Here is a 20030-nt window from a genome sequence, read left to right on the forward strand (position 1 = left end):
GCAGAAACATCTCCTCCTAGTGGAGAGTCTTTATACATGTAAGTGCATGCCAGCAGGTAACTATGGCTGCGTCTGATTATTCAAACTACTAGATAATATTATGATACAAGCAGCAATTTCTACAATATCTCTTTCACTCATGGCCAACAGTTGGCGTTTACACCACTAACATCGCAGAAATGGTTTAAAAAAGAAAACACAGTCCGGGGATATGTGTAGACTTGTACACATCTTTACGGTATTCAACGATCTTTGCGTTGACATATACTTCCGGGGTCGAGGGTCAAAGTTTGGAGCGTGTGATTGGCCGACTATTAATATTCTGAAACTTCATTGGACAGAGGGACAAACGCCTTCTGTCAGCCTGAGAGAAAACAACAAACGACAAGGTCAGAAAATTGGGGTTAGGTATGTAAAAATTGTGTTGGAAACAAAAACATCGCCGCAAAATATCACATGTTAACGCGCGATAGTTTTGTTTTAGCTGCTAATGCTAATTACACATCCGTGGTTAGCTGGCCAGCGCTTAGCATTGAACCATCATCTAACCTTAGTTATCTATATTTTATATGATATGCAAGTTTTTGTCTCTTTTACCAATACCTGGACGCATCAGTATGGCCACCCACAGCGGTTTAACGTTGTTCCCGGAAGTTCTTTACGTTCAGAGAAGATGACAGGTGTGTTTAGTTTGCTAGCCGAACAATGCTAAGTAGTAGCTAACAGCTAATGTTTGCTGTCTGTAAATTATAACGTGCGAAACGCTAAACTAGAAATATAGCTTATTATTAATAACTCTACAACCAGTCTGAAGTCTGTTCACACTAACCGACTAACCTAGCAGCATTTCATTACGTTGTCTCTTTTCCTTCAATGGCAGCCAACCATGAGAGATAACGTCTGAACGAGAGGCAAATTGAACTATGATTCTCTTCGTGTAAAGTCAGAAATTGTCATATTTGAAGCTGGAAGTGGGTGGAAAGTCTTCTTTAGCCAGATGCACTAGTACTACAAACTCACTCCTGCTAACACGCAAACTCGACCTCTCAATGTTCCTCTATGTCCTCTTCAGGTTTTCCATGTGTGTCTGACTGAGCCGACAGTAAGCATGCTGACCGCACAGAGGGCTGCCAGGCACCTAGTCAGAGCTTCTGTCTCATCAGCACACACTCACCGCTCCCTGATCCACACGTCAACGCAACAGCAGGACGAGGTTAAGCTGCATCCACAATGGGCCAGTCTGGCTAAGAAACAACTCAAAGGGAAAAATGCTGAGGATCTGATCTGGCACACACCTGAGGGACTTGACATCAAGCCAGTCTACACTAAAGCAGACTCTGCTGACAATCCTGATGAATTGCCAGGAGTGTTTCCCTATACAAGAGGGCCCTATCCCACCATGTACACTTACAGACCATGGACTATTAGGCAGTATGCTGGCTTTAGTACTGTGGAGGAGAGCAACAAGTTCTATAAAGACAATATCAAAGGTGAGTTTTTGTTCAAGGAACAATTTAGATTCTTCCTTGTTGTGTAACATAAAGCCATTTATGATGTTAAAAATGAATACCACATTGTTCCTCAAAGCTAGAAGTACTTTCAGAAGTGTTGATAAAAGCTCCAGTGTTGATACGCTTGTGAGTAATGATCATAAGTTGACTTCCTTCAGTAATAACAGGAAAACATATTTTCCTATGAAAATCAATGTAATGTAATTACACTGTAGCTCACAATAAACAATCTCTTCAGCTTTTGGTTGGTACAATATAAATTTGTGAAGGATCTATTGAGTCTAATAAGAAGAAAAGTTGTGTTTATTGATAAGTGAGCTGTTATATTTTATTATGACTTGCTTCATTTTGAGTCAGCAATTTCATGCCATTCCCATGGTTGTGACTTTGACACAGAAATTTTCCATAGCAATTACTTCCAGGAATGGATACTGATGTTTTTTCTTAAAACATCAGTTATATTGCATAGCCACCTTATCCAACAATGTGTTTTTCTAGCTCTAATTGACTATATTTCCTGCACTGTCATTTCAGCTGGACAGCAAGGTCTTTCTGTGGCTTTTGACCTCCCAACACACCGTGGGTATGACTCAGACAATCCCAGAGTCCATGGAGATGTCGGCATGGCTGGAGTTGCCATTGACACAGTTGAGGACATGAAGATGCTTTTTGATGGAATCCCACTGGAGGAGATGTCTGTTTCAATGACAATGAATGGAGCAGTTATCCCAGTGTTGGCTATGTTTATTGTGACTGGAGAAGAGCAGGATGTTCCCAAAGCCAAACTAACAGGCACGATTCAAAATGACATTTTGAAGGAGTTTATGGTGCGCAACACCTATATTTTCCCCCCAGAGCCTTCTATGCACGCCATTGCAGACATATTTGCTTACACCTCCAAGGTATGTATCTGTTATGTATCTGCATTCATCAAAAAGTACCTGAAATTTATATACTGTATCAAGCTTTAAATGTTATGTCACATTTTGTTTTGTTGATTTTCTGTCTCAACCATGTTCACAGCACATGCCCAAGTTCAACTCGATTTCCATCAGTGGTTACCACCTTCAGGAGGCAGGAGCTGATGCCATCCTTGAAGTGGCCTACACCATCGCTAATGGCCTCGAGTACTGCCGCACTGGTCTGAAAGCAGGCTTAACCATTGATCAGTTTGCCCCAAGGTCAGATATTTAAGATATTTCTGAGTGTGCCGGCAATAGCTTAACTTTTTTCTACTTGTCACTTGTTGCTTACAGCTATGGCTGGCTCAAGTAATTTAAGGAATTGTTATGGTCAATTTCCATAATAAACACATTGTTTTAATCTTCATAATAAATCAAATTCTTTAAGAAGAGAGGAATTGTGAAATATTTAATAATAATAATAATAATAATAATAATAATAATAATAATAATAATAATATTTACTCGTAATAATAAGTAGTTGATTTAAAATGCTATCAGTTGACATGATGGCTCAATTTTTCTGCAGAGAGGGTAGTAGCATGCATGGAGCTACCACATTGTTACTTTGTGACAGAAAGTACTTGATATCCATTATGTGCAAATATCAGTAACATTTGTTTCTGTCCTTCTCTTTTTTTGACATGTGTGTGCTTTCAGATTGTCATTCTTCTGGGGCATCGGGATGAATTTTTACATGGAAATTGCCAAGCTGAGGGCAGCCAGGAGGTTATGGGCGACGCTCATTAAAGAGAACTTCCAGCCCAAGAATGAAAAGTCTCTCCTCCTGCGCACACACTGCCAGACTTCAGGCTGGTCTCTCACCGAACAAGTAAGTAGAGTCCATTCTAAGAATAATATCAAGATGCAAAAAAGAAATCTAACTTAAACTTTATAAAGAACAAATGGTACAACTCTCCATTATGGCCTCTCTCATAGGATCCATACAACAACGTGATCCGAACTGTAATTGAAGCCATGGCAGCTGTGTTCGGGGGAACCCAGTCACTCCACACAAACTCATTTGATGAAGCTCTAGGTTTGCCCACTGTGAAGAGTGCTCGCATTGCCAGAAACACTCAGATCATAATCCAGGAGGAGTCAGGCATTCCCAAAGTCGCAGATCCCTGGGGTGGCTCGCACATGATGGAATCTCTCACGAATGATGTCTATAACACAGCACTGAAGGTGTGTCACGGTTACTAAAGGGCATCTGTGTCTGCCTCCTCTGAAGATAATATCAGGTTTTAATTCAGCTCTATCTTACTCATATCATACAGTAAGGGATATTTAATTTCTTGGAAAGCCTTGTTCATGATTTTTTTTTTGAACCATATATATATATATATATATATTATGTAAAAAGACTACAATAGTAAGTCATAACCAATCATACATTTTTCAAAAACTTGTGTTTTCTTTTGTTTAGTTTATTAAAGAAATTGAAGACATGGGTGGTATGGCCAGAGCTGTTGCAGAAGGTATTCCAAAACTTCGCATTGAGGAATGTGCAGCACGTCGACAGGCCCGCATTGACTCAGGTACTGTATAAATATAAATTACTAATTATTATTAATTAATATTAATGGCTTTAAGGTGTAACTTGCAGGTTGGAGACCCCAGTGGATAAAAATTTAGGAAAAGAAATTTCATTCTTTAAAAAAAAAAAAAAAAAAAATATATATATATATATATACAGTGACTTTTTGAGTCAATTTGTGAAAGAATTTTACTTCCACATCTAAAAACAACAAACAGGAAGTGATGTATGAAGAGGAAGTCAATTCATTAACAAATACAGATGTCATTGGCAGTTTTGACACTGAAGAGGTTGAAGATGTTCATACCTTTTGAATTCGACAGACTTTAGCCAGACAATCTGAGGCACTGAAGACACAAGGGACAGTCAGAGTTAAAAAAAAAAATGACAATCACAGGAGAGAAATTGAGCTGTGGTGTGAAGAGAATCAGAGGAAAACTGGGCAGGAGATAGCTGATGGCAGCTAATCCTGGGCTCATATCAGCACATTGTGAAGTATACTATCACATTTCAGGCCATGGTGTTTCATTACTTAGCCTGAACAGAAACTATTCCTGAGTCGTATCTGACATTGTATACCATAAATCCACAATTTTTACAGCTCTCCACTGAAGACAATGAGGCAAACTATATATAATACATACTTTGTCATATATGGTAAATAATGAGGTGAGGAAAAGAAATTGTTGTCACTGGTGCTGATGGATCAGCTATATTTGTAAATGGAACTGAAGCAGTTGACACTCTTATATGGCACCGGCTATGAAATCCTGTGTTCAACTCCGGTAAATCTCTGGGAGTATAATCTCCCTCTATAAAATGAGCGGTGCATATGATGATCTCATTTTCAGAGACAGCGGTGAAGTCTTGAGTCTTCACCTGAACAAAAGAAATCCAGGCTTGAAAGGGGCTAAAGGGGTTATGATTCTCTATATAAAGAAATACAGTTGAAGAAAAAGAATAGACTAAGGGAAGGTCAGTGTTGTATTCTCGGGCATCTGATGGTTACTCCCTTATGAGATATTTGTTTGTGATAGTGCAGGTCTCTTAGATGTGTTCTGCTGCGGCACCAAACACTCAATTAAGCTGTGCGTTTTCTTTCAGTGTACTGTTTGATTTATGTGTAGTGTTACCAGTTATATTCCTTCAGACCGTTGTCTTTTGTGAAATAAGAATTTCTCCCTTCTCTGAAAGATTGCTAACAAATGTGTGCTTCTGTTACGACATTAACCGCAGTATTGCATTTTTTCCTGGCTGATTCATCGACCTGCATTTACGTCTTTCTTTTTAGGATCAGAAGTGATTGTTGGTGTGAACAAGTACCGTCTGGAAACAGAGGAGAGCGTAGAGGTGCTGGCCATAGATAACACTATTGTGCGTCAGAAACAGATTGAAAAACTGAAAAAGGTTGGTGTTCCTTTTGAAAGCTGACTTTTAGATAAGCCCAAGGAATGTGGTAAGTGCTTTATTTTCTTCCACATTTTATTCAAAGAAATGTTCAAAGAATTTCTACGATAAAAGCAGGAAAAAAACATACAATAAGATGAAACTCTGATAGTCTACCAATATGATTCTTCCCTTTAACTCACTGCACATGAATACTCAAAGGTTACTGGCGACCTTGCCAGATGCAACAAAGTTTTAATTCGGTTTTTTCCACATGGTACAGAGCTGTTATGGATACTTACTGCGTGATGGCACTAAAATATTATGTTGTGTGAGAACTATTCAGAAGACTGATCACATGTAAAGTCACCTACTGTGTCCATTGCAAGGAGGATATGCTTGATGCAAGAAAAGGAGCTTTGGACTTGTACAAATGCAAATCACCAGTTATTGCTTTTGCAACACAAGGACAGAGTAGAGAAAGAGATTCCCAGACTGTACAGTGTTAATTTGATCATTAATGTTCATAATATCATTCATATATAACTTAAAGTCTCTTTGGGTCCAGTGGCCAGTGCTGTACTGGTGCAGCAGTTTTGGAATCATAGATTAGACCATTGTCTGTCAACTCAAAGTGAAGGTGAAGTTTCTTCAATGTAATCTAACTTTACTGTAAATATGATGGAAATTTTGATCAAAAGTTTTGAAAATTCCAAAAATGATCATTGATTAAGTAAAGAAAATTTTCTATGAGGCAGACAAACACAGGTACATACAACAGGCAGTTTGAATCTTAACATTCATTCAAATGTCAAGATTCAAACACACATTGAACAAAGTTGGCACATTTATTGGCTCATTACTAAGAGTTCAATCAGTAGAAGAAATATTGCCAGAAGGATAGATTGATAGATTTTATGTCTTGTTGCCTCCTCTGATTTAGGTGCGGGAAAGTCGTGACCCAGAAGCAGCAAAGAAGTGCCTGAAAGCGATTGAGAAGTGTGCCCAAGACAGGGAGGGCAACCTTTTAGAGTTGGCTGTGGCTGCAGCTCGAGCCAGGTAAAACCTCCGGCAGTCATAATCTTTCCTGCTGCCCTCCATAGTATATTTGGCACCACTAGCTGAATGCCCCCCAAAGCAGATAAGGTTTGTGGCAAGGTTACATGCAGTAGGCAAATCCCTGGTAGGAACTTTTTTTTTTTTTTTTTTTGTTTGTTTGTTTCCATAATTTCATAATATAACATGATCTTGGTCATCATCCTTGTGGTAGTTTTATGGCTTTGTACCAGATACAGCCAGAAGCAGTGTATCTCTCAGCTTCTTATAAATGCATCATAAGTGATGCATGCAGGGATTTTATTCAAATTTGATGCAACCATTTACTTGGACTGAAGGAGGAAGTGATTACATTTTGTCAAAGGTCAATGTCTCTGTGAAGGTTTTGGCTAAAACTGAAAAGGCTTTAAACTTCAACTCAAATTTAATAGCAAAAGATAACATTAAATCATGACCATGATCCATGATAATTTTTTATCCAAATGTTCCAAAGCCACCTGCTCTTCTGCAAAACACCTCTAATTATTCAGTGCTTTGACTCAGGAAGGGGAGATTGTGACCATGTTTCCAACAAGTTTCCTGGTTGATGGAGGCAAATGTGAAAGCTAGGTTGTTATTGGGGAAACCTCTAGGTGCACATTTGTGATTAATATATCTCAATACCTGGGGCTGTCATGTGGGGAGTCTTGATACTGCCAAAGTTCTTTTGATTTAAAAAAAAAAAAGCCATATGCTGATTGCAATCCGCTTGGTGGGCCGGACTGGCACAGCATGACCGGGCTACCTAATGTCTCAGTTCTTAAACATTCCAAACTATTTTATTACTACTAGACCAATTCATAAATCCATAAATCCATAGCACTCCTATTTGAGTACCACCATAAATGATTGAGCAATTTTAGTTTCAAGTGGTTATTAGCAAAGAAAAAGTCAACAAAGTTACTTGCTTGATCAATGTGTTTTTTCACCATGTGACAGGTATTCTGTAGGATATTGTCAGACAGAAGAATTTACTTTATTTTGTCATCGTCTCACATTGTGTTGGGACAAGACAAAATAAAATAATAAAATAAAACGATAAACGATTGCACTCCATTATGTTATGCAGGTAAATTTTATTGAGAGACTCTGTCTATCCTTTCCCATAGATGTTCTGTAGGTGAAATCACTGATGCCATGAAGAGTGTGTTTGGTGAACACAAGGCCAGCACCAGGATGGTGAGCGGGGCTTACCGCAGCGAGTTTGGAGAGCATCAAGAGATTCAGCTCGTTCACAACAGGTAGAAGAAGAATTAAACAACACCTGGATCGTCATGATATGATGTTTAAGATGCTTCATTCTTTTTTTTTTTTTTTTTTTCCTTGTTTCAAATATCAGAGTTGCTGAGTTTAAGTGTAATGAAGGTAGGAACCCTCGACTGCTGGTGGCAAAGATGGGACAGGATGGCCATGACAGAGGAGCCAAAGTCATTGCCACTGGGTTTGCCGACCTGGGCTTTGATGTGGACATCGGACCACTGTTTCAGGTCCGTTTCACTCAGGAGAATGAGGCTAATCATCTGTTGTTATTATGAAAGTAACAGTGCAGTACCAGATGTTTGGTACTGTCTCGGGCAGCTAAGACAGTCCGCCAGCTGATGACAGCAAACTGGAGGCTCGGGCAGCAGGCTGCTCCTGTCCACTCACACCACAGGTGATCTTCCCATCGAAGCCAGATTATCCAGGTGTTTGCATCCAAACTAAATTTAGGTGAAAAGAACCACACAAGATGCAGCTAGAGCATTTTTATGTCTTATTTCAGTTCCAGCTGGCCACTGGTTTTATGAAGCTAGGCTTTTCTTTGTTGACCTGTAAGTGCATCACTCAGAAAAGAAATTGGTCCCTAAAGATTTATAAAAATTAAAGGATGCTGTTAATCAAGTAAGACTTAGACAGAGGTTTGGCACTTGTCTCTTTTACAGTGTTCTGTCTTCTGTTGTTTAAAAATATCTGAACTAAGATCTGGCAAATTTCTCCAAAAGTGGCTTTGGAACTTGTGAATGGTTCTTTATTGAGGCCACATGCACTCGAAAATACTAAATACTTTAGCCCACACATGGAAAAACAGACAGCTGTAAGAAAAATAAACTATATTTTTGTGTTTCCGTCTATGTGGAGGTCTTCTCCAATTAAAATATTCCGATATTTCCCTTTTATGTCTCCCTCTGTATTGCATAAAAGGAGTTCTGGGTGACGTTTATTTGGGAATTCCAAAACATTCTGTCAATATACTTTTCTACCAGGCGGCACTGCATAGATAAAACCCTGTTTAGTCTGGTGAGGCACATGCGCCTCCTAATGACTGACAGCTGGGGTTTTCCTGCTGTGACAAGTCAAAATATGCAGTGCAGGACAGATCCAATAAACAGTTTGATTGCCTCCTTTCTTTGTGAAATAGAGTAATTAAACACAAAAAATGAACCAGTTCTAATGACGTCTTTTTGAGGAGGTGAGGACATGCTGAAGAGCAGTGATTGATTACCCTCTGAAATTCAGATATAACCAAACAATATCATCACCAAGATGAGTGTGCGATTCTGTGTATCACATCGGCACATAAATGTATTGTGTTAAATTTCAATGACGTATTTGTATTTCCTGCAGTATATGGAAATCAGGTAAAGACAGTTGACCTTTATGTATTGAAAGTGTGTACTCCACAGCCACAGATTCACACTTCAATGGAATAATTGCTCAGTGTGAAGTAAAGCCTCAGGCAGTACGTAATCAAAAAATTCATTGCATAATGAAGCATCAGCTGACTTTTTTGATACAGCCTCATAAAATAAGCTCCTTGAAAACATGATAAATGAAGGTGTCTGTACCAGGAGGAAGTAATTGCGACCTTTGACCTTCATGTGAATTTACTGAAGCCTGCACATAGTTTGTAAGCTTACCGGCTTCTGTGACTACATGTATGTATACACTATGGATTAAGTAGAAGAGATGACAGAACCCTTTTTTAAACTGATTAGTAGATATCAGGCTAATAATGATGGTTAAAATTTAGATCTAAGTAGTTATGACTTGATGGTAGAACTGCTCAATGGTGTTTCTGATATGTATGTTTGCGAGCAGACTCCCGCTGAGGTTGCCCAGCAGGCTGTTGATGCTGATGTTCACTGTGTCGGAGTCAGCACTCTTGCTGCAGGACATAAGACACTGGTCCCAGAGCTCATCAAGGAACTAAACAAGCTCAAAAGGCCAGATATCCTTGTCATCTGTGGAGGTGTGATCCCGCCTCAGGTAACCTCTGACTTTCATAATCATCAAATCTCTAAACCTGGCTGAATTCTTTTTTCTTTCCAAAGTAATTTTCACAGCGTACATTAACAGACCAAGCTTTGCTATTTTTTTCTAGAGACTGTGTGTATACTGTCAGTGAGAGTAGGTGCTGAATAATTCTTCGGTCAACAGACATAAGACATAAATTAATTCCCTAAAAGCCTGACACACAGGCCTGCACATCGTGTCCAGCATTACCACTGGCCTCTGTGGAGCCATGAAAACATGTTGTGCGCTGTTCAACCAGAAATATAAGCACACAGATCAAACAAGTCATCTTGCTCTTATATAGACAGAAAACTCTCATGATGAGGGCAATCATGATTCATCCATCATTACCACACCACAGGATATAACTGACTTCATGAAATGCAGTCTCACTTCCTCCTGTTACCTGCTGACCTTTAAGATTCTCTGTAGAACGCATCAATTAGAGTTCAAGCATTCGTAGCATAATTAGCAGCATAAACGGGGGGTTATAGATTCACTTCTTCCTTTGCTGCTCATACTCTCAGCTTTATCTACTAACCCTTGAAAGTCCTTTTTGAAAGAAAGAATTTTGCGGCCTCTCTTATTAAAGGAATATTTAATATATTGTTTTAGAGAAGGAATTCATACTGATTTACTCAAAATTAAAAAAGGAAAAATAAAACACTTGGCTTCTAAAAAATATATTTATAGCTGGAAGGTTTTTTGATCATCATATCCCAATTGCTCAAAACAACATCGATGTGTGACAACCTGGGGGAAAAAAAAAGTTACAAATTCATTGATATCTGTGTATGTGCAAGGCACGGCCCCCTTTACACAAATATTGTTAATAAGCGAAGGCTCAAGGCTGCTCTTAGAAATACATCCTGCATGTCAACATTGTAGGCTTACACTTTAATAATTAGTTCCTGCCATTTGGAGTATGACAAATTACACAGGTATTTGTCAGACCTTTTTAACACTTTTTGAAGAGATTTATTGATCCCGTCATGGACTCGAATACAGAACTAGAAACAACAGAGCCTTTTAGCGCTAATGCTGGCCTCATTAAATTGGAAAAAGAAATTTGGACCCGCTCATTTGAATCTAATTATTCATGGTAATAAAATATTCCAACCAAAATTAATTTCTCTCTGAAGAAAGACTTGAGTCAAATCAAATCATCTGACATTAGTTGAAATAATTTCTTATGGCCCATGAGATAAACAAGTCACCCTTTTGTGTAGACAGACACACACACACACACACACACACACACACACACACACACACACACACACACACACACACACACACATCAGACTAAACCTTGCATCCTCATTATCACACACTAGGCTAGATATTCTCTAAATATAGAAGTAAATATAATTTATTGTTTATCATTTACCTAGTCACTGACAGCTGCTCCTTGTGCCTTTAAATTTCTCCTTTGGGACAAAGGGGTATATTATAGTTGATATTGATTAGGTTCAGATATTGTGAGAGCAGCTGACGGTTGGGACAGCTGGGAAACATGTGCTTTCTGGAACAATGGATCAATGCAGAAGTGAAACCCTTCTGTGGACAGAAAATTGAGTATATGTCTGATGGAACCTGGGGCATATTCAAATTGATCTATCTGCACATAATCATGTGGCAGTCAAGGCGGACTGCAAACTGACAACTGTAATTCTTTCGACATGTGTTTTGTGGCTGTGTTGATGAAGGCCACACGTTTTAAAAGATTTTTTATACTAAGGAAAAAAAATTATAGTTAACTTACTGATTTTTGCCCCACCTCTGTCTCTCTGTAGGACTATAAGTTCCTGCACGAGAGCGGTGTCTGTGCCATCTTTGGTCCAGGGACCAGGATCCCACAAGCTGCAGTGGAAGTTATTGACAACATTGAGAAGAGTCTTGAAAACATCCGACAAGCCATGTGATTTTACATATATACAATATACAACCACAAAAACCACACACTACAACAACAACTAGTCTACTCATGCCAAGAAAAAACACTTTAATATGGTAGCTGAGCAGTAGCAGGAAGATATAAAGTCCCCACTTTGAGTACACAGCAGTCAAAAACAGTACCAGTCTGCTGAAACATACGACTGTATTCTCTGTATATCAGGCTTGATTGAATCAGTCATAGGAACTAACTGCTCTAACTTCACAAAGAACAAAATTTAAATCACCAACTGTTTTTTTTTTTTTTTTTTTTTAACCCCCCTTTTGAAAGAATGCGTTGAAATCCATTCCAGGATATTCAGATAATTCCACAGTATATAAGGGAACCCAACGTCTTGATGAGAACTAAAGTGTCAAATTGGATTTGATATTTATGACCTGAGTAAGACTTCATAAAGACCCTTACTGCAACGTGCATTTCACAGGCATACTAATATGGATAATGTGGACATAACTTTGGCTTGATATGAGTAACGTTTACTTTTTTTCTTTGCCATCAAGTAAAATCATAGGTGATTTAGTGTGAAATGCCATGATTTTAGTGTAAAGTATCTACTGATTTGGAATTTGGAATCAGTGTGAGTGTAGTGCAGCTGGATAGACAGAGAGGATCTCTGTGGAACCGTTCCATTCATTATCATGTTGAGAGTGGCCTTTACTGTTACATTTGACCAAATTCAGTGATCACAGTTTTTGAAGAATATGAAAATTGTATTTTTTATGTGTAATGCTGAATCAGTTTAAATAAAGAATGTGAACTTAGGAAACTCTCATCAGAGGCTTGTGTAACATCACTGCGAGCTTGATACCAGACTAGCATCTAACTTTTAACAGAACTGGCTTTGTTCACAGATCTGCTAGTGGTGCTGATATATTTTCAGCTGCTTAAAGAAACATTAACTGATGTAAAGAAATACAAGGTGTTCATGTATACAGTTAGATGGTGACTCAACTTGTCTTTCTGTTAAAGTTCTAAGTTTTACAGTTGAATTTTTATGTAAAGGTGCTTGCTGTCGCTGAATTTGAATTTGCGAGGCCTTAGGAGACTGCTGTGGAAATGGTCTGGTCCTTCTTCAATATAATACACATATTACAACATAATAGCTACAGCACGAGTTTAAAATAGCTGAGCTGTTTCTAAAATACCATGTATGTCATGCTGAATGTTGTTCGTTCACATGAACATGACTTATTTAACCTTTGAACAGAAGACATACTTACATTGTCTGTTTTAGTAAATGGAATAAACTGCAGATGGAGAAAATCAGAATTCATAAATATTGAAGGACATACAAAAATGAACATGGTACGTTTCTTTCATATGCAATATTAGTTAATCACAGTGTATCCACTGTCCATCACTGTACTTTATTCAGTCTGTTTATTCTCAAACACTGAACACAATGAAATGTGCACGCAAATGTTCTCCAGGTTCATACCTCTTTACAAATGTTTAGAAACAATTAAGCACTGTCATTTAACTACAAGTAAATAGTCATCTCAAAGGAAACATCACCATAAGATAGACCAAGAAAAGATCTCTTCAGCAGAAGTGTGTATGTTGACATAGACTTATTATCATAGGCAAATTGTTTTATAAGCTTCATTATATCCAATAATGTGCTGTTGTCCTGGTGACAGACAGCCTGTGATATTCCCTGTAAAATTGAAACTCTCAATAATCTGATAATCAGAACATCTCTTGACTTTGACTTTCGAAGTTCAGTGTTTAATACAATATTTAAAATGATGTTTTTTCATCTCTTTTAATTTGCAAATCCACAAGGGGTGGAAAACAGCTGTACAATCATCCTACTCTTACATTGCATGGTCCTCATTAGCAGAGTGTGTTTCCTTTTTCCATGGCGCTGAGGATGCTTAAACGTTCTGTGACAGTGACCTTTTGTCCACACTGGTCCATGGTGGCTGAGTGGACTGTGATATGGTCAAAAGCTCCAGGACAAGCAAGTGAACAAAGCAAATATTTCACCAGAAGTTGCCATGGTCACAGACTAAGAACAGGTCAAACAGTTTCTTCATGAGATAACCAAATCTGACGACCTGAACCCTTAAAACTCAAAAATTAAATGATCTCTTGGTTGGTAAATTTGTCCATAATACTAAGCTAGCCAACAGTCTGTTTGCAGTCCCCATTCAAGCATCAGACCTGCTGCTTCATAGAAAGTGGGATCTGAATTTTGTCTAAGAAGACATTTATTCTCCAAAATGTCAAACTTTGCACTCCTTTACAATCAACTCCAGTGGCCAGGAGGAGATTACGTTTTTAGTCTAAATACTTCAGTCCCGAAACCATAAAATCATGGTGAAACCACACTGGCACAGAGACACAGCCCAGAGTGCAGAGCGGGTCAGCCGTAGCTGACTTTTGGCCCTTCAAACAGAAAACATTAAGGACTGAAGTGACCTCTGCCCAACGTATTTTAGCCCCTGGATGATCTTGGAACAGAACAAGGACCCAGAAATAAATAAATGAGTGCGAGCATACCTCTTTCCAGAGTTGCTTTCTTAAAAAAAAAAAAAAAAAAAACAACCTCATCCTCCTCTTCCCTCTTCCCTCTTTACAGTCCTTGTTTATAACTGATAAAAGTTGACTGTATGTCAGAAACCTTCATCTCAACATCATTGAAAATGAGGGCACGCCCTCAATTATTTCTCAAAATTAAATAAGTAGCTTTCAAAAGAAACGTCCAAAAGTGCAAACTTATGATTACGTTGTCTAAATATTAAAAGCTTTTTATTAAATATCTGTATGAATGCATGTATGTACTGCAGCTCTTCTGGTACAGCCAACATTCACGATTAATTCATGCTATATGTGATATTGTCTCCTTAAAAGAACTCATTCGACCACAATGACAATATTTGTTATTTTTGTAAACAGTTTGGGAGGTAAATTTCTGAAACTCGTTATACTCAGCTGTCAGGTCATTAAAATATTGAACACCTACAGTAGCTGAATACTTTGTTCATTAACTGAAATCATTAGATAAAATATGAAATATTTCTGTCATAAAATACTATAAATACACAACTCCCTACCACAGATTAAACAAGAAGAATTTGAAGATTTTGACATTTTTTGTGCTGAAGATATTTTTTTGTTGTGTGCACGATAATTTTCTGCAGATTCAACTTCCACTTTCACACCTTGTCTCCATAAACTTGTACAGTACATGAGATATAATGAAACTAAAGACTGCTCATTGGAGCCTCTTTTTTTTTTTTTTTTTTTTTTTTCAGTAGCTGAAACTAGTTTAACTGACTGAACTTTCACAGCATTTAACACATTGTGACAACACACAACTCATTTATGTTGGCCTCCATCAAAAGACACCAGAATGACCCAGCGATTGAAGTCGCAGTTGTTCAGTAAAGAAGAGCTGTTTTCTGCTCACTGTCATTGGTTCCCATGCAAAGAAGACCTTGCGGTTATTTTGGGGTTGATGCCAGCAGTTACCATGTAGATGCCATTGTCATTGGTGCCGTCTGAAACACGGCGGGAATTAAAGGTGAGACACGTCCTGCGCATGTGTTTTACCTCCCTTTTGAATCTCCGGCTGAAGAAGTAGTATATCATGGGGTTGTAGACAGTGGAGCTCTTTGCAAACATGCACGGCAGCAGGCTGACTTCAGGAGGGATGGTGCTGCTGTCACGGAAAATAGACCAGAGGCTGACCATGCCGTAGGGCGCCCAGCAGCCAATGAAGCCGACGCTGATCATGATGGCGATCTGCAACAAAACATTTCAATGAAAACATGTCAGGTAAGTGATTTTTTTCATCTGTATGGCATTCTGACCTTTCCGGCATTACAGCTCACTTCAACGCACATTTGTATCCAAACTACTTCAATCGCGCTCTCCCCTGTGATTTGCAATTGTCTTCTGGAAGAATGGTGCACATAAACCCACACAGTCTCTTTTGTTCTATTGTTTTCATCTTTGAAATTTGTTTTTCTTCACATTTTTGTTTCACGGTTTTGTATAATGACACTGGAATCCAATTTAATTTAATCAGAAGTGGTATCAGCGGTATTTTTTACTGTAGGCCCTTGGCTGTTTTAAAATGTGCTACATAAATAAAGTTGACATCGACATTGGCATAGTGTTTTAATAAATTAAACGCTCTGTTACTCCTCACAGCAAAGAATGTCTTTTCTCAGACGTTTCTCTATTTAACTGGGGAGACCTTGCAGTTACCAAAGGCTGTAGATGGAAGCTTGTGTGATCTTAAAAGCAAACAAAAAACAATATATCCTCATACTGTGTCATCAACCAGGATGCTAAGGAACGTGTTTGAGACTGCGTCAAAGTTTTGTGAGGTAACTGATTAGATGGTTAAATAATGCAATAGCTAACTTAAATGGATTCAATAATTCACTGAAATAAGAGTGTCAGTATAAATCCAAACGAGCAGAGACCGACCCTGAACACCATCAAGGGTCAATGCCTGAGGGTCTGGGGTGCTGCATGACCTGGAGAACGTGTCACTTGCAACCGCGATGCTGTTTTGTACCCATCAAAGGTACTGATGGAATTGGATGGAAAGCTAAAATGCTTCAGCGAGGAGAATTCTTCTCTCCATAATTGTAACAAATTTTACATAGATTTAAATATTTTACAATTAGTTAGTTATATGATAATGTTTGTTAGTGAACAATAAATAAATGAAAATAATTGGGCACATGGAAGTCTTTGAATGAAATGATCAAATTGTGTAAAAATTACGAGATCTTCATTTCATCATATCATTTTGTATCTACACAATGTGTTGATGTTCTTTAAAAATGAATCATTTCTGTTGCTCTAATACACTACTATCACTTTCTGCTACTCAAGTTGTGTGCGACCAATGTCTACAACTGAATTGTGTTCAACCAGTGCATTTAAAACCCTAACCCTTACTGATGTGTTGCTTTTAACAAATAACCTCACTTTTCATGGTTTGCACAGTCCTAATGTCTGTAGACAGCCAGGAGCAGAGGTCCCAAACTGTAATAATAATAATATTACAGTAGAATCACTTTCAGAATCAATCACTTACTATTAATAGCCTCCGATGCAGCTTGACCATACTGGTGACTCTGTAGTTGTTGCTTGTTGACATTTTGTAGGTAAAATAGAGCTTCATGGAGATGCCAAAGTAACAGCAGATGATGATGACAGAAGGCATGACCAGGTTGAAAGAGAACATGGCGATGACAAAAGAAAAGCCCTCTTGTTTCATCTCTCCCCAGGCGAGTGAGCAGGACAGGCCGAAGGGCTCGGGGCCGTAGCGGCCCCAGCCCAGCACAGGGAACAGGGCCCAGATCAGAGCATACACCCAGATCCAGATGCACAGCATCTTCACCTTTTTCCAGCCGATTTTCTCCCCTGCAGAGAGAAAAGGACTTTGCTGTTTTCTTTTGTTCTTTCGTAGATCACACACAGTGGGGTGTTAAAATTTCCCCCAAATTACATGTGAAATAATTCAAAAAGTATAACCGCAAAAATTGAATCAAGAATACACAAACAATATAGCTAGAACTCTGCAGCTGATTGTTCCACTGTACTGCACAGACTCCACCAAGAATATCAACAAACAGTTTTTGTGGTTGTGGAATAATGAAGCTGCTCAGGCTGAGAGCTGTGAAGAACATTAAGTAATGTGCATACACGCAGCAAGAGAATCACAAGGGCTGACAAAAATTCTTGTCGGCTCCAGGAAAAGAAGCCAGTTGAAGTTACAGAGTTGATTTTCTGTCCCAGGTTTTTTGCTGCCAGTGAGTATTTTGGGATGGTAAATGTCATTTTCAGCTTTTAAATAAATAATCATAAACTCGGGCATGCAGCTGTAGCAGTGATCAGATGCGTGAGAATTGTTTCTTCATCAGCTCCTCTGCTCGTTGTGATTTATTGTCCAAATGTTTCCGGCTGCTCAGGATGAAGCACTCACCTAGCTGTTAACTATGGCCTTGAACAAAACCGTACAGGACAGAAACATCCAGCCACAAAACAAGCCAGTCAGGGTCTCTGGCAGGAAACCGTGTTTAATAATAAAAAGAAATGCTTTTTTTGCTGATTTGCATAAAATTGTTTTGTTATTTCTCTATATAGAGGTCATATGATGGTTAGAAGGAGAAATTAGAAAGGAAAATTAGCATTTTAATGATGATATGCCAGGCAACACTTAAGTCTTTAGAGGAGAATGTTACTCACTGGGAGACCGCAGATTGAGAGAAACCACAAAGCGCACTATAGCCAAAATAGTCAGATTCATGATGCTGGCAACGCCAAAGAAGAATCCTGCCAGGCCATAATAAAGACAGGTAGCATCGCCCCCAATCCAATGGTGTCTCCAAGCCGAAGCCACAGCCAGGGGATACATGGTGACAGCTGCTCCCAGGTCTGTCACTGCCAGATTCACACTCAGCAGCTCAGGTGGTTTCATCTTGGATGAATTCTTGAAAGCCATGATGACAACCAGGAGGTTTCCCACAATGGAGAGAACAGCTGATGCAGCCAAGAGGAAGAGAAGAGGGATACAAAGACGTTTTAGGATCAAATAATTATATAATTGTGAGTCACACTGTTGTGGGCGTAAATAGAGCGATAGTGCGACATCATCATTTCTGCTTTCTGGCAAACACTGCTGGCATATCAGGGACAGGAGGGGGACACCCTGCAATTTGTTTTGGATATAAACTGAGGAGTGTCCCCCTTCCACCCCTGCAACCTCCTCTTTGTTTTTAATAAACCTTAACTTTGTGTATTCAAAATAAAGCAGCATGATGCTCCCACTGGGCCAACACAGAGTGAATAACCAAACCCAAACATAAACCTGAGGTGCAAAACGTCAACTTTCAGGATTACACAGCAAAAGAATAAAACAAACATGTGGCTGGTTGCCTGAGAGAAGCACAACAACAACAACCCAACAACAAAATATAAAATTCTTCTGTACTTTCATTTATATTATTTCCTTAAAAAAGATAACTGAGCCCGTTAAACTCTCTTGATGTGCTACAACCTTAACCACAAGCCTTCTTTAGCAGGTTAAAAAAAAAAGTTTGTTGGAAAAAGGGGAAAGCACACTCAAAGTTAAATTGTTGGTAATCAACATTTATTTCTGTTATTATCTGGTATGGATTGTCATTATAATAAGACTGGATGCCCTAACTTGAACCGAGTTCTCACCATCATCCTGCCTTTACGTCCCACTATGCTGAAGATGACAATGTTAGAGACAGATCTCCTGTGTAAAATGACCCAGGCTGATGATCTGGATCACCTGTGGTGAACAGCTGGGAAATGTAATACAAACATGGAGTAGAGAATTAAAGTTAGAAGCATTCCCTCAGTGCTCCCAGTGAGCGACCTGGACTGAACTGTGCTTCTGTAGCTGCACTGTTGCTGACACTGCTGTCAGAAATGTAATCAAAATTGATTAAATCAAGGGGTCATGCTTTAAGCACCACAATGTCACAAATCTAACGCACTGATCATAAAATGTGTTTGGCAGAGCCTCCTCTGACAGGCGATGAGTTTAGGGAGCAACCCCTGAAAAGTTGGAGAAATCCTCTGCATCACGAGGATCTGAGTTGCCTAATGTTCGCTCACAAAACGTTTTTCTGAAGAAATGATTATCAGAAAACTAGCTAACTCCGTGCAGGTGAGTGGAGACGAGCTGAAAGCAGAATGTGTTGCTTTATTAATCGCGACTCACCGATGAGCAGCAGGTAACAGCCTGCTCCGATGTCCACCGCCGGGGATAAGGTGGAGGCGTAGATGTCCATCGCTTCACTCGGTGGAGGAACAGAGAAAAAGCGAGCCAGAGGAGAGTCAGTGCGCGATGCGCCCGGCTGTCAGCTCCATCTGCTCTGGAGTGGTGGCACCAGACGCATGCGGTCCTCAGGTCCTGATCTCCATGGACCGGAACCTGCTGAGGCTCGGTGGTCGGGGTGATGATGTTGAAGGGCTGGGCCAACCTCCGGGGTCCACTCTGCATGGCAGAGAGCTGAAGGAGAGAAAAACCCCTCAGCTGGAGATGAAGCTCCACCGCTCCAGCAGCACCTCTGGTGAGATCAGCTCACTCTGAGCTGAAGAAACTGCCGCCATGTCGTGGTTCTTCCTGTCCCTGCAAGATCTTATCTCATGTTGTGTGTACTGTATAGTGTGCGATAAAGACCGCAATCACCACTGGCGTTTATAATCTCTACTTTTTGGTCTTTATATTCAGATCCTCAGTGCAGTCATCTCCCCCCTTCACTTTAGGTTGTTTACCACACTTTCAAATCAAATCAAATCAA

At 39.3% G+C, this 20030-nt stretch overlaps 2 protein-coding genes across 4 annotated transcripts; one reads left to right on the forward strand and one right to left on the reverse strand.

Annotated features, from left to right (window-relative positions):
• The first annotated feature begins 338 nt into the window (after positions 1–338).
• Positions 339–13385, forward strand: mmut (methylmalonyl CoA mutase). Of its 3 annotated transcripts, none has more exons than XM_029497019.1 (13): positions 339–389; positions 1073–1490; positions 2046–2413; positions 2535–2692; positions 3134–3305; positions 3413–3661; positions 3903–4014; positions 5305–5420; positions 6343–6458; positions 7604–7735; positions 7834–7981; positions 9573–9740; positions 11564–13385. In XM_029497019.1, the coding sequence occupies exons 2-13, from the start codon at positions 1109–1111 to the stop codon at positions 11690–11692; spliced, it is 2250 nt and encodes a 749-aa protein (XP_029352879.1). In that variant the 5' UTR covers positions 339–389; positions 1073–1108; the 3' UTR covers positions 11693–13385. The 3 variants fall into 3 exon arrangements, with proteins under 3 accessions (XP_029352879.1, XP_029352878.1, XP_029352880.1); XM_029497018.1 differs by having other exon boundaries at positions 340–408; XM_029497020.1 differs by lacking the exon at positions 339–389 and adding an exon at positions 442–680.
• A 1756-nt stretch (positions 13386–15141) lies between these two features.
• opn8b (opsin 8, group member b) lies at positions 15142–19517 on the reverse strand. Its single transcript, XM_029497112.1, has 4 exons — positions 19448–19517; positions 17941–18234; positions 16787–17115; positions 15142–15474 (listed from the first exon to the last, which is right to left on the reverse strand). The coding sequence occupies exons 1-4, from the start codon at positions 19515–19517 to the stop codon at positions 15142–15144; spliced, it is 1026 nt and encodes a 341-aa protein (XP_029352972.1).
• Between the last annotated feature and the right edge of the window lie 513 nt (positions 19518–20030).

The sequence above is a fragment of the Echeneis naucrates genome, chromosome 24 (assembly GCF_900963305.1).
Source record: "Echeneis naucrates chromosome 24, fEcheNa1.1, whole genome shotgun sequence".
NCBI classification, from domain to species: Eukaryota; Metazoa; Chordata; class Actinopteri; order Carangiformes; family Echeneidae; genus Echeneis; species Echeneis naucrates.